This window comes from Pseudophryne corroboree, chromosome 1 (genome assembly GCF_028390025.1).
Source record: "Pseudophryne corroboree isolate aPseCor3 chromosome 1, aPseCor3.hap2, whole genome shotgun sequence".
Lineage (NCBI taxonomy): Eukaryota > Metazoa > Chordata > Amphibia > Anura > Myobatrachidae > Pseudophryne > Pseudophryne corroboree.
Genome location: NC_086444.1, coordinates 370,377,433 through 370,391,772, shown reverse-complemented (window position 1 = coordinate 370,391,772; position 14,340 = coordinate 370,377,433). Strand labels below are relative to the sequence as shown.

Genomic DNA, 14,340 nt, shown 5'->3' with positions numbered 1-14,340 from the left:
GGTTGTCAACTAACATGATCAGATTTTGATCAGAAAGGATGATTCTTATGCTACACAAGGTGCCATGTCTTCCCAACATCATTGAAAGGAGGCACAGCATAAAATTCTCCTTGGTTATCCCATCCTTATGTTTTGTTGTTGTTGAGTCTTGATTTCTGCCTAATGGAATGGTTTTGCTAAGCAAGTTGGATATATTTGTGGCAAGGACATAACTCCCAGAAGCAGTGAAGACGCCTGTCTCCGGGCTTCAAGCCCTGAAGGGGCACCTGCCTGTGCAGCAGCACCTGTGTGGTTCACTACTGATGCTGCATAGTTAATTGTCTCTATCCCAGGAGCCCTGCTAACACCTGCAATAGCGGACAGGATGGCTCCCGCCTGGTACTGCTCAGCCTGTGCTGCAGCAAGTGACCGTTCTGCCGCTGCTGCTGGACAGTGAGATGAGACCCAACGATGATAGCTGATTCTGAATGCTGCAGACGGCTGAATCTCATGAGTCTGACCGTGACCCACCGGCCGTTGTCACCCAGCCCTGCCAATACACTGTGGGCTCTAGTCCATGTAGACCAGCTGAAAGTGCTTTATATATAATTCAGTAAGTCGTGTGTGTGCGTGTATATATATATATATATATATATAGAGAGAGAGAGAGATACAGTACACACACACACACACACACACACACACACACACACACACACGCACACCTCCAGATAAAGCAGACAAATCTCCCAGAGAGCTCCCACCTGCTGTAAAGTGGGCAGGGATGTGACAAATCTCCCAGAGATTATGAAGGAATGGTATGGGAACAGCCAATAGAAAGAGTTAATGAAGTTCCTTACTACGGGCCTGGTTCATGTTTGTAAGTAAAGCAAATAAAGCATACAACTGCGCAAACCATGCTGCACTGCAGGTGGGGCAGATGTAACATGCAGAGAGATTTAGACTTGTGGGGGGGGGGGGGGTGTTGTGTTCAAACTGAAATCTAAATAGCAGTGTAAAAATAAGGCTAACGTTTGTGGGCTACATGCAAAAGCAGCCAATATTAACCCTGCACAGAAAAATCTAAATATATTTGCTCCCCTTGCATGGCACATAGGGAGTCATTCCGACCCGTTCGCTCGCAGCGGTTCTTCGGAATATGCATGCGCGGCGTGCGCATTGTGCACGCGCATCGTTGCCCAGCGACAGAGGTCGCTGGGCAACGACGCTTACAACGAAGAAAACAGTCACAGCGGCGACCGCATGAAGATGGACAGCAAGAGGGCGTTCCTGGGCGTCACATTACCGTTTCCTGCCGTTTTCGGGGAGTGGTAAGTAAAACGCAGGCATGTCCAGGCGAACGGAGGGCGGAGCTGTGACGTCAAGGCGGGGATTAGTTGATCGCACCAGCAGCAAAAAGTTGCTAGCTGCGATCAACTCGGAGTGACCCCCATGATTTGTTCCAGACACAAGGGCCCTCATTCCGAGTTGTTCGCTCGGAATTTTTCATCGCATCGCAGTGAAAATCCGCTTAGTACGCATGCGCAATGTTCGCACTGCGACTGCGCCAAGTAACTTTACTATGATGAAAGTATTTTTACTCACGGCTTTTTCTTCGCTCCGGCGATCGTAATGTGATTGACAGGAAATGGGTGTTACTGGGCGGAAACACGGCGTTTCAGGGGCGTGTGGCTGAAAACGCTACCGTTTCCGGAAAAAACGCAGGAGTGGCCGGGGAAACGGTGGGAGTGCCTGGGCGAACGCTGGGTGTGTTTGTGACGTCAACCAGGAACGACAAGCACTGAAATGATCGCACAGGCAGAGTAAGTCTGGAGCTACTCTGAAACTGCTAAGTAGTTAGTAATCGCAATATTGCGAATACATCGGTCGCAATTTTAAGAAGCTAAGATTCACTCCCAGTAGGCGGCGGCTTAGCGTGTGTAACTCTGCTAAATTCGCCTTGCGACCGATCAACTCGGAATGAGGGCCAAAGTTACTTGCTTTTTTTCTTTACTTAGCCACATGAATCAGGCCCTCAGTGCAGAATTAGTGCACAGTTGAGAACTGCAAAATAGAAATTTATGTTTGTGAAACCAAATTATTAAAATGAATTAGAGGTTATAGGAGGGTGCAGTTTTTACTCTGCAAAACAGTTACTGTACATTGTGCACCAACACTGGTTCCAAAGTGAAAGGAAATCAGACATTGATGTGACTTTTTTACTTTGTTACAGTCTAACTCTTCTTCCTTTAGCACATGCTTGCAAAGCTAGTGCGCTTGTGGGATCAGAGATGTAGCGAGGGTGGCTCCAGTGGAGCGCGAGCTCCGGGCGCTGGAAAAGTTAGAGGGCGCGTTGCCGCCTGGCCACCCCCTCCTTCTGTCCGCTATACCGCGAGCAGCTGTACAGGCACCTGCAGAGCAGGAGGAGAAGCAGAGGGGGTACACACTCGGAGCGCACTGTCCCTGTTTTAAACATGTGGGGTGCTCAAAGGAAACTTTTGCACTGAGCTGCACAAGGTTTAGAACCGGCCCCGTCACCAGTCTAGGATTTTTCAATATTTTTTCTTTTCAAATGTAACATGCCCCCAATTCAGTACAGGGGAGGGGGCGCCGAAACATACCCTTGCTCCGGGGCACCATGGCACCTAGCTACACCTCTGTGTGGGATGCAGTTAATATACCTACCGGCTGTTGGTATCCTGGCATTCAGGTTACCAACGCCGCAATCCCGACAGCCAGTGAAATGGCGGCATGGCCTAATTTCTCTGACGTCCTAAGTGGATACTGGGACTCCGTAAGGACCATGGGGAATAGCGGCTCCGCAGGAGACTGGGTACAACTAAAAGAAAGCTTTAGACTACTGGTGTGCACTGGCTCCTCCCACTATGACCCTCCTCCAGACTTCAGTTAGAATCTTGTGCCCGGCTGAGCTGGATGCACACTAGGGGCTCTCCTGAGCTCCTAGAAAGAAAGTATATTTTAGGTTTTTTATTTTACAGTGAGATCTGCTGGCAACAGACTCACTGCAGCGAGGGACTAAGGGGAGAAGAAGCGAACCTACCTGACTGGAGGTAGCTTGGGCTTCTTAGGCTACTGGACACCATTAGCTCTAGAGGGATCGAACACAGGACCCGACCTCGATCGTTCGGTCCCGGAGCCGCGCCGCCGGCCCCCTTACAGAGCCAGAAGCAAGAAGTGTTCCGGAAAATCGGCGGCAGAAGACTTCTGTCTTCAACAAGGTAGCGCACAGCACTGCAGCTGTGCGCCATTGCTCCTCATGCACACCTCACACTCCGGTCACTGATGGGTGCAGGGCGCTGGGGGGGGGGCGCCCTGAGGGCAATATAATACACCTTGGCTGGCAAATCTACACCATATATAGTCAGGAAGGCTATATAGGTGTAAAAATACCCCTGCCAGAATTCCAGAAAAAGCGGGAGAAGTCTGCCGGAAAAGGGGCGGGGCTATCTCTCTCAGCACACTGGCGCCATTTTTCCCTCACAGCTCCGCTGGAAGGACGCTCCCTGGCTCTCCCCTGCAGTGTCAAGCTACATAAGGGTAAAAAAGAGAGGGGGGGCACTAAATTTAGGCTCAGTATATATAATATAAGCAGCTATAAGGGAAAAAACACTCATTTATAGTGGGATCCCTGTGTTATATAGCGCTCTGGTGTGTGCTGGCATACTCTCTCTCTGTCTCCCCAAAGGGCTTTGTGGGGTCCTGTCCTCTGTCAGAGCATTCCCTGTGTGTATGCGGTGTGTCGGTACGGCTGTGTCGACATGTTTGATGAGGAGGCTTATGTGGAGGCGGAGCAGATGCCTATAAATGTGATGTCACCCCCTGCGGGGCCGACACCTGAGTGGATGGTTATGTGGAAGGAACTACGTGACAGTGTCGACTCCTTACATAAAAGGTTTGACGACATACCAAATATGGGACAGCCGGCTTCTCAGCCTGTGCCTGCCCAGGCGTCTCAAAAGCCATCAGGGGCTCTAAAACGCCTGCTACCTCAGATGGCAGACACAGATGTCGACACGGATACTGACTCCAGTGTCGACGACGATGAGACTAATGTAACTTCCAATAGGGCCACACGTTACATGATTGAGGCAACCACAAAAAAGGGTATTATGTTTGGAGAGAAAAAACTACCAGTAGTTTTTCCTCCATCTGAGGAATTAAATGAAGTGTGTGAAGAAGCGTGGGCTTCCCCCGATAAGAAACTGGTAATTTCTAAAAGGTTTCTAATGACGTACCCTTTCCCGCCAGAGGATAGGTCACGTTGGGAAACATCCCCTAGGGTGGATAAAGCGCTCACACGCTTGTCAAAGAAGGTGGCACTACCGTCTCCGGATACGGCCGCCCTAAAGGAACCTGCTGATAGAAAGCAGGAGGCTATCCTGAAGTCTGTATATACACACACAGGTATTATACTGAGACCAGCTATTGCTTCAGCATGGATGTGCAGTGCTGCAGCTGCGTGGTCAGATTCCCTGTCGGAAAATATTGATACCCTAGACAGGGACACTATATTGCTAACCGTAGAGCATATTAAAGACGCAGTCTTATACATGAGAGATGCGCAGAGGGATATTTGCCGGCTGGCATCTAAAATAAGTGCAATGTCCATTTCTGCCAGGAGAGGGTTATGGACTCGGCAATGGACAGGTGATGCAGACTCAAAAAGGCACATGGAAGTTTTGCCTTATAAAGGTGAGGAGTTGTTCGGGGATGGTCTCTCGGACCTCGTTTCCACAGCAACTGCTGGGAAGTCTGCATTTTTACCCCATGTTCCCTCACAGCCAAAGAAAGCACCGTATTATCAGGTACAGTCCTTTCGGCCCCATAAGGGCAAGCGGGTTAAAGGCGCGTCCTTTCTGCCCAGAGGCAGAGGTAGAGGGAAAAAGCTGCAGCATACAGCCAGTTCCCAGGAGCAAAAGTCCTCCCCCGCTTCCTCTAAGTCCACCGCATGAGCCAGGTACGGTGGGGGCCCGTCTCAAAAATTTCAGCGATCAGTGGGCTCGCTCACGGGTGGATCCCTGGATCTTTCAAGTAGTATCTCAGGGGTACAAGCTGGAATTCGAGACGTCTCCCCCCCGCCGTTTCCTCAAATCTGCCTTGCCAACAACTCCCTCAGTCAGGGAGGCAGTGATAGAGGCAATTCACAAGCTGTATTCCCAGCAGGTGATAGTAAAGGTGCCCCTACTTCAACAAGGACGGGGTTACTATTCCACAATGTTTGTGGTACCGAAACCGGACGGTTCGGTGAGATCCATTTTAAATTTGAAATCCTTGAACACATATATAAAAAAATTCAAGTTCAAGATGGAATCGCTCAGGGCGGTTATTGCAAGCCTGGACGAGGGGGATTACATGGTATCACTGGACATCAAGGATGCTTACCTGCATGTCCCCATTTACCATCCTCACCAGGAGTACCTCAGATTTGTGGTACAGGATTGTCATTACCAATTCCAGACGTTGCCGTTCGGTCTATCCACGGCTCCGAGGGTCTTTACCAAGGTAATGGCCGAAATGATGATACTCCTTCGAAAGAGGGGAGTTTTAATTATCCCGTACTTGGACGATCTCCTGATAAAGGCGAGGTCCAGGGAGCAGTTGTTGGTCGGGGTAGCACTATCTCGGGAGGTGCTACAACAGCACGGCTGGATTCTAAATATTCCAAAGTCACAGCTGGTCCCTACGACACGTCTACTGTTCCTGGGGATGGTTCTGGACACAGAACAGAAAAAAGTGTTTCTCCCGGAGGAGAAGGCCAAGGAGCTGTCATCTCTAGTCAGAGGCCTCCTAAAACCAAAACAGGTGTCGGTGCATCACTGCACGCGGATCCTGGGAAAGATGGTAGCTTCCTACGAAGCAATTCCATTCGGCAGGTTCCATGCAAGAACCTTTCAGTGGGACCTGTTGGACAAGTGGTCCGGATCGCATCTTCAGATGCATCGGCGGATAACCCTGTCTCCAAGGACCAGGGTGTCTCTGCTGTGGTGGCTGCAGAGTGCTTATCTTCAAGAGGGCCGCAGGTTCGGCATACAGGACTGGGTCCTGGTGACCACGGATGCCAGCCTTCGAGGCTGGGGGGCAGTCACACAGGGAAGAAACTTCTAAGGACTATGGTCAAGTCAAGAGACTTCCCTACACATAAATATTCTGGAACTGAGGGCCATTTGCAATGCCCTAAGTCAGGCAAAACCCCTGCTTCAAAACCAGCCGGTACTGATCCAGTCAGACAACATCACGGCGGTCGCCCATGTAAACCGACAGGGCGGCACGAGAAGCAGGACGGCGATGGCAGAAGCCACAAGGATTCTCCGATGGGCGGAAAATCACGTGTTAGCACTGTCAGCAGTGTTCATTCCGGGAGTGGACAACTGGGAAGCAGACTTCCTCAGCAGGCACGACCTCCACCCGGGAGAGTAGGGACTTCATCCAGAAGTCTTCCAACTGATTGTAAACCGTTGGGAAAGGCCACAGGTGGACATGATGGCGTCCCGCCTAAACAAAAAGCTAGAAAGATATTGCGCCAGGTCAAGGGACCCGCAGGCGATAGCTGTGGACGCTCTAGTGACACCGTGGGTGTACCAGTCGGTTTATGTGTTCCCTCCTCTTTCTCTCATACCAAAGGTACTGAGGATAATAAGGAGAAGAGGAGTAAGAACTATACTCATTGTTCCGGATTGGCCAAGAAGAGCTTGGTACCCGGAACTTCAAGAAATGATCTCAGAGGACCCATGGCCTCTGCCGCTCAGACAGGACCTGCTGCAGCAGGGGCCCTGTCTGTTCCAAGACTTACCGCGGCTGCGTTTGACGTCATGGCGTTTGAACACCGGATCCTGAAGGAAAAGGGCATTCCGGAGGAAGTCATTCCTACGCTGATTAAAGCTAGGAAAGAAGTTACCGCAAACCATTATCACCGCATATGGCGAAAATATGTTGCGTGGTGTGAGGCCAGGAAGGCCCCAACGGAGGAATTTCAGCTGGGCCGTTTCCTGCACTTCCTACAGTCAGGGGTGACTATGGGCCTAAAATTGGGTTCCATTAAGGTCCAGATTTCGGCTCTATCGATTTTCTTCCAGAGAGAACTGGCTTCACTACCTGAAGTTCAAACTTTTGTTAAGGGAGTGCTGCATATTCAGCCCCCTTTTGTGCCTCCAGTGGCACCTTGGGATCTCAACGTGGTGTTGGATTTCCTAAAGTCACATTGGTTTGAGCTACTTAAAACCGTGGAATTGAAGTATCTCACGTGGAAAGTGGTCATGTTGTTGGCCTTGGCTTCGGCCAGGCGTGTATCAGAATTGGCGGCTTTGTCATGTAAAAGCCCTTATCTGATTTTCCATATGGATAGGGCAGAATTGAGGACTCGTCCCCAATTTCTCCCTAAGGTGGTATCAGCCTTTCATCTGAACCAACCTATCGTGGTGCCTGCGGCTACTAAAGACTTGGAGGCTTCCAAGTTGTTGGACGTAGTCAGGGCCCTGAAAATTTATGTTTCCAGGACAGCTGGAGTCAGAAAGACTGACTCGCTATTTATCCTGTATGCGCCCAACAAGTTGGGTGCACCTGCTTCAAAGCAGACTATTGCTCGCTGGATCTGTAGTACGATTCAGCTTGCACACTCTGCTGCTGGACTGCCGCATCCTAAATCAGTGAAAGCCCATTCCACGAGGAAGGTGGGCTCTTCTTGGGCGGCTGCCCGTGGGGTCTCGGCTCTACAACTTTGCCGAGCAGCTACTTGGTCGGGGTCAAACACATTTGCTAAATTCTACAAGTTTGACACCCTGGCTGAGGAGGACCTAGAGTTTGCCCATTCGGTGCTGCAGAGTCATCCGCACTCTCCCGCCTGTTTGGGAGCTTTGGTATAATCCCCATGGTCCTTACGGAGTCCCTGCATCCCGCCCGTTTGGGAGCTTTGGTATAATCCCCATGGTCCTTACGGAGTTCCCAGCATCCACTTAGGACGTTAGAGAAAATAAGAATTTACTCACCGGTAATTCTATTTCTCGTAGTCCGTAGTGGATGCTGGGCGCCCATCCCAAGTGCGGATTGTCTGCAATATTTGTATATAGTTATTGTTTAACTAAAGGGTTATTGTTGAGCCATCTGTTGAGAGGCTCAGTTGTTATCATACTGTTAACTGGGTATTGTATCACGAGTTATACGGTGTGATTGGTGTGGCTGGTATGAGTCTTACCCGGGATTCAAAATCCTTCCTTATTGTGTCAGCTCTTCCGGGCACAGTATCCTAACTGAAGTCTGGAGGAGGGTCATAGTGGGAGGAGCCAGTGCACACCAGTAGTCTAAAGCTTTCTTTTAGTTGTGCCCAGTCTCCTGCGGAGCCGCTATTCCACATGGTCCTTACGGAGTCCCAGCATCCACTACGGACTACGAGAAATAGAATTACCGGTGAGTAAATTCTTATTTTAAGGTTGATTGCAAAATAACAGTAATATTGATGAATGATACATCCTGTCTGTTCTCTTGTGAGTTTTGTTCTTAGTGCTGTCCTTGGTTCCTTAATCCTATTGTTTATTTTTTGTAGTCAGATGCAGAGTGTGAACGGACAGAGCAAGATGCCTTAAAATTTGCTGTAGAAATGCAGGCAGAATACTGGTCTGTGTCAGCAAAAACAGGTAAAGATAAACTATTTATGGACCACTATTGATATTAGTATTCATTTACTGAGTGTCTCTGAGCATAATGTTGTTTCTTTACCCCAGGTGAAAATGTAAAGGATTTCTTCTTCCGGGTGGCAGCTGTGACTTTCGAACAGTGCATGAAAAGGGAGCTGGAGAAAAACAAGCATAGTATAACTCAGATTGGAACTAGCAGTCTTATACGTACGTACTGTATTTTTGACCATGCTCTTACAGGGGAGGGACAAGGGGTCTGTCTAATTTGCAGGTAAAACGTAGCCTAAGCCAGGTATAAAATGAATGCTTTTATTTGCAATCCCCTTAAGAATTTAAATATGTATGTCTGTGTTATCTAGCCGGGTGGTCTTCAGGTTGTCGGCGGCCGGGCTCCCGACGACCACCATACCGGCGCCAGAATCCCGGCCGCCGGCATATCGACAGCTTTTCTCCCTCTTGGGGGTCCACGACCCCCCTTGAGGGAGAATAGATAGCGTGGCACGCTACGTGCCCACATGGGGCTCATTTGCGCTCGCCCAGCTGTCGGTATGCCGGCGGTCGGGATTCCGGCGCCGGTATGCTTGCCGCCGGGAGCCCGATTGCCGGCATCACATACTACACCCATCTAGCCTGTACCCAGTTACCCAGTTTGCCAGCGCAGACTGATTCAAGAGAATTGTGGGTATCTTGTGGAAGGCAGGGAACAGTCCACCGAGGTGATTGAGTTAAACTGCTCACTCATGGGCCAATCCTGTCGCTCTACACAGTACCAAGTGGCAGGCTTCCTATCCAGTTTAGTCACATAAGCTAGTGATGATATTGGACAAAAGCCCAAATATTACCCTTTTATAATCTATATACTAGAATCAATTGCTTATAAAACTTAAAAGAATTTAATGAGCGTTGGACTGACCTCTGACCCTGCCGCCATTGTCAGAGATGCACAGAACAAAGTAAGAAAGTGGTGATAGAAGCATTTGGGACAAATTGTTAGAGTGAGGAAGAGAGAAAGGAGGGGTGAGAGAAGGGGGAATGATGGGTGGGGGACGAGAGAGAGAAGAGAGATGGACAGAAAGAGAGGGTTTCAGAGACAGAGAGAAATAAATAAAAGTCAGACAACACCTGGCATTGCAGCTAGTATCAAATATTGGGGGTCATTCCGACCCGATCGCTCGCTGCAGTTTGTCGCAGCCGTCGTTACCTAGCGATCGCCTCTAAGACAGAGGCGGTCGCTAGGCGGGAGGGGGCTGAACGGCGGCGTTAAGCCGCCGTTTAGGGGGAGCGGTCCGGCCAACGCAGGCGTGGCCGGACCGTTCGGGGGGCGGGCCGCGGCGGCTGCATGACGTTTCACGCAGCTGCTGCGGCCAGCGGGAGAGACGAGTAACTCCCGGCCAGCCGCAGGAGCTGCGCTGGCCGGGAGTTACTCCTCAAATACAAAGGCATCGCCTCTGTGCGATTCTTTTGTATTTGTGCGGGGGGGCCGGCACTGACATGCGGGGCGGACTAGCCTGTGCTGGGCGTCCCCCCCCGCATGTCTGAGTTAACGATCGTAGCTGTGCTAAATTTAGCACAGCTACGATCAACTCGGAATGACCCCCCTTGTTTGTTTGTTTGTTTGTTTGTTTGTTTTGGCAATACTTGGCCAACTACAGATAGAAGAAGGCAGAACGTGCGGTGAGGTAAATGGCTGGGGAGGCGGAGGCAGTGCCAGAGCCGGCCCTTGCCAATTTGATGCCCTAGGCAAAATTTTGTCTGGTGCCCCCTAGCACCGCCGCTAATTTTGCATCTGACCCAGCAACACTCAGGCAGGGGGGTTACCCTGTGGGCCAGTTCAACCCTGCATAATGGCACACAGTAATGCCGGTAATACACATAATGCCACACAGTAATGCACCTTACACATATGCCCCACATTAGTAATGCCCATAATACACATAATTCCACACAGTAATGCACCTGATACATACTGTATGCCTCACATTAGTAATGCTAGTAGCTTTTATTATAAAACTTACTTTTGCCTGCTGGCGTGCTTGCAGTCAGTGTGTACACCCATGCAGCTCCCTTGATCCGTGACTGCGTTTTGTGAGATGGGGGTGGCAGGGTGGGTGGGTGCGTGCTTGCGCTCGCACCCGTTAAAGGAGCACCCGTACAAGGGATGTGACCTCACAGGGTATGCCGTCCTTTGCAAGCCTCACCCTTTATTTCTCTTACGTCCTAGAGGATGCTGGGGACAGGGGTGTATCTAGTGTCTGAGCGCCCTTGGCAAAGTAAGGGACTTCCCCCCCCCCCTATATTCTAAATAAGTATGGTGCGGCGCCAAAAATAAAATAGTGTGGCCTCATGGGGATAGGGCGTGTCCACACATTAGTACCAATTCAAATTACGCAACACAGTAGTGCAACCTTATGCATATTACACCACAAAGTAATGTCCGCTGTTCTGCATTATTCCACACAGTAGTCCCTGCTATTCATATTACACAGCATTTAAGTGCCCCTTACTCACATTACACAACACAGTAGTCCCCTTAATCACGTCAGGAATGCCGGGAATGAGGTAAGTATTGGAGATTTGTGATGGAGGGGCAGAGACATGAATAGGTCCAGCCATTATACTAATGTGTATATTATAGATAGCATACCTCCAAACTTTCTATTCCCTCAGGGAGCACCGAAAAGGGGCATGACCTGCTGGAAAGGGGGTGTGGCCTCACACAGGTGCCACACTCGCGCGCCACGCCCCCTATTTTCGCACAGTGGGGGCGTGGCCAGCGCTCTGTGAGCTGCTGGCCATGCCCCCAGTCCCTCTGCCTCAATGGAATAGAGCAGCGAGTGATAGGGAGCCTCCCAACTGCCCCCCTTCCCCACCGCGGGACACTGTGGCCCGCGGGAGGGACAGCGGGACAGACCCAAAAAATTGGACTGTCCCGCGAAAATCGGGACAGTTGGGAGGTATGATATAGTGGCATTGCACTCAGAGGGACCAAACCTTTTCAGTGGCACTGAATCATTCTCCAAGACACCACATTCATGATCAGCAGCAGCAGCCTGTCCCCAATCAGCAGGAGCCTGTCCCCAATTGGGGGAGGTGAGGGGGGAAGGTTTTAGCACTGGGAAGATGGGGGTAGAGACACAGATATGGTGAGATGTAGAGTCACAGATGGAGAGGGTGGACATAAGATGAGGGGGCAGAGGCACAGATAACTGAGGAGGCAGAGGCACAGATAAATGTAGAAGGGACAGTGTCGCATATAATGGAGGAGTGGCAGATGCACATATAAATGGAGGGGGGTACAAGTATAGATAATGGAGGGGTGGAGGTGGAAGAGGCACAGATAAAGGAGTGGGGGCAGATGCACTGATAATGGAAGGGGGCAAGAGAACAGATAATGGTGTGTAGAAGAGGAACAGTTGTGGAGAGAGAAAGTGGCACAAATGGGGAACTTCTTATTGCCTCTATTACTTTCTAAGTTACAGTATCTGGCCATAGGAAGAACAGAGGAAGAGAGCAGGGGGTGACAGGGAGAATGAGGAGAAAGTAAAACTGGTCTGGACTGCAGCCTCCTGAGAGCGAGAGAGGACCCAGCTCACATTCCCCGTGCCCCCATATCAATGTGGCTCAAATGGAGACTCTGATCCTAGCTGCAAATGGTTCCTGTGCTCCTATGGGAAGTCCCTCCTGCGCATGGCGGAAGTCCCTGAAGACACGGCAGGAGACGGAGGAGTGACAGCTGCAGCGCGGCCCATTGTAATCAAAGTATATTAGTAGAAGTGTGTCCGGCAGAGAAGGAGTCAGGCACAGCGTTACTTTTATACCTTGCAGTGGGCAATGCTGCGATGACGCATACATAGGCGGGCAATGCGGGAGTCAGATGGTGAGCAGTGCTGAGCATTAATCCGTCCCTGGCCACAGGTGGCACTGACAGGCGGCGCCCCCCTCTTGGCCGGCGCCCCTGGCGAGTGCTATCCTGGCCAATAGCAAGATACACCCCTGGCTGGGGACTCCGTAAGGACCATGGGGAATAGACGGGCTCCGCAGGAGACATGGGCACTAAAAAGAACTTTAGATATGGGTGTGCACTGGCTCCTCCCTCTATGCCCTGATAAAGCCTATAATTTATCCTATATAACACACTATAAAGAGGTTAAGAGACACAGTACGCAATTGGCGCACAGGTACCGTAAGGGTACGCCCTTAGCGTAGCGGACGCTGTATCGGGAGCGAGCCGCTCGAGCGACACAAACGCTCGCGAGAATACGCTGTTGGTATCGGGCACACTATAGGTGAGCGACTACCGTAATGCTACGCTATCAGCGTAGCGGACGCTCGAGACCACGAGGAGATCACGAGCGGCGCAGACGCTCACGAGATAACAATCAGTAGACCTTGAATGTAACACACAGAAAGGATATTCTTATACTGTAGACCTTGTACTGAAACACTGTAGCGATATAACGCTGCTTAACCTTGTTTACACTAAAGCTGTTTGAGCGATAGAGACGCTCCTATCTGCAATATAATGAACACACAATACCGGTCTAAGGGTCTAACGCCTTTTAAGGAAATGAATGAACGTTCAATTGCAAAAGAATAATACAATACAAATTATACACTACCAAGATAACATAAAATACCTAACCAAATCACTACACATAAAATACAATAAAGATACAATTACATTTAAAGGGGGAAGGAGAGAGAGAATGGCTTATAACATTAAATAAGAGACAATATGATTGCAGAGAACTTACGCACCAGGGGAAACAATCGCATGCGCCTTTCTGGATATCCAGCTCCCGATTATCAGCAATGAGAACCGTTGAAGAGAGTAGAGAGCTGGCCCAGATCGGCCTTTTATACACTTACACACAGTACAGTACAATGGTCCCTACATTCTTATTGTTCATTGGACACAGGAATTCGTCTTCGCATTATAACAAAAGGTCATAGGTTGATTCATACAGGTGGGCTGTGACTATTCCTAACTGCTCAGGTGGGTGGGAAACTGGGTTTCCCGCCGCATGGGTAATAAAGTGCAAATACAGTAAATGTTCATAAACTTCTTATGTCCATAACTATTCGCACGAGCGATTAATCCGCTTCAAACCAACACCGGAATATTGCTAATTAAATACTCTTCCGATGGATACTAAACACCACTGTATAACCCCTGTCTGACCCTTCGTATCAAACAAAGAGGGATCTCTTTGTCTATGAACATGCTACATTAACTAAACTTTCAGATTCTATCAAAGGGACCATAATCTACAAAATACATTATATGGTTAAAATATGTTACGATTGAGTCGCACGCTAGACGTATACAAACTCTACCGTAAATGCGCATACCGTGCGCCCGCGGGTGCACGCAACAGCGAGTATGCGCACGCACGGGAGAGCTCATGCACGCGCAGCGGGGACACGCATGAGGTGCAAATATGGCAGTGTGTAGCGTGATATTTTTCTGACTTTGACAGTCCACCCTTTGGCAGTCACCAATAACTGCCACTTCCTAAAACATTTCAAAAAGAGAAAAATATATGTCATGTGTAAATACATTTCTATGGTTGGGTAGGGGAGGAGAGGAGAAGGTAGGAAAAAGGTATGAAAAAGGTATGACCTAGTGAGATAGCAGAAGCATGTGTGTATGAATCCATGTTTGGGGGGTCATGTATCATCGTGCCGTACGTGTTTTAAATCAAGCTTCGAG

At 49.7% G+C, this 14,340-nt stretch overlaps 1 protein-coding gene across 2 annotated transcripts in view; it reads left to right on the top strand.

Moving 5' to 3' along the window:
- The window catches only part of RAB36 (RAB36, member RAS oncogene family), a 96,918-nt gene that overhangs the window by 51,032 nt on the left and 31,546 nt on the right, over positions 1–14,340 (top strand). For both annotated transcript variants that reach the window (XM_063913052.1, XM_063913051.1), the window contains 2 exons: positions 8,537–8,627; positions 8,715–8,834. In XM_063913052.1, coding sequence (XP_063769122.1) covers positions 8,537–8,627; positions 8,715–8,834 — 211 coding nt within the window. The remainder of the gene's footprint in view (positions 1–8,536; positions 8,628–8,714; positions 8,835–14,340) is intronic.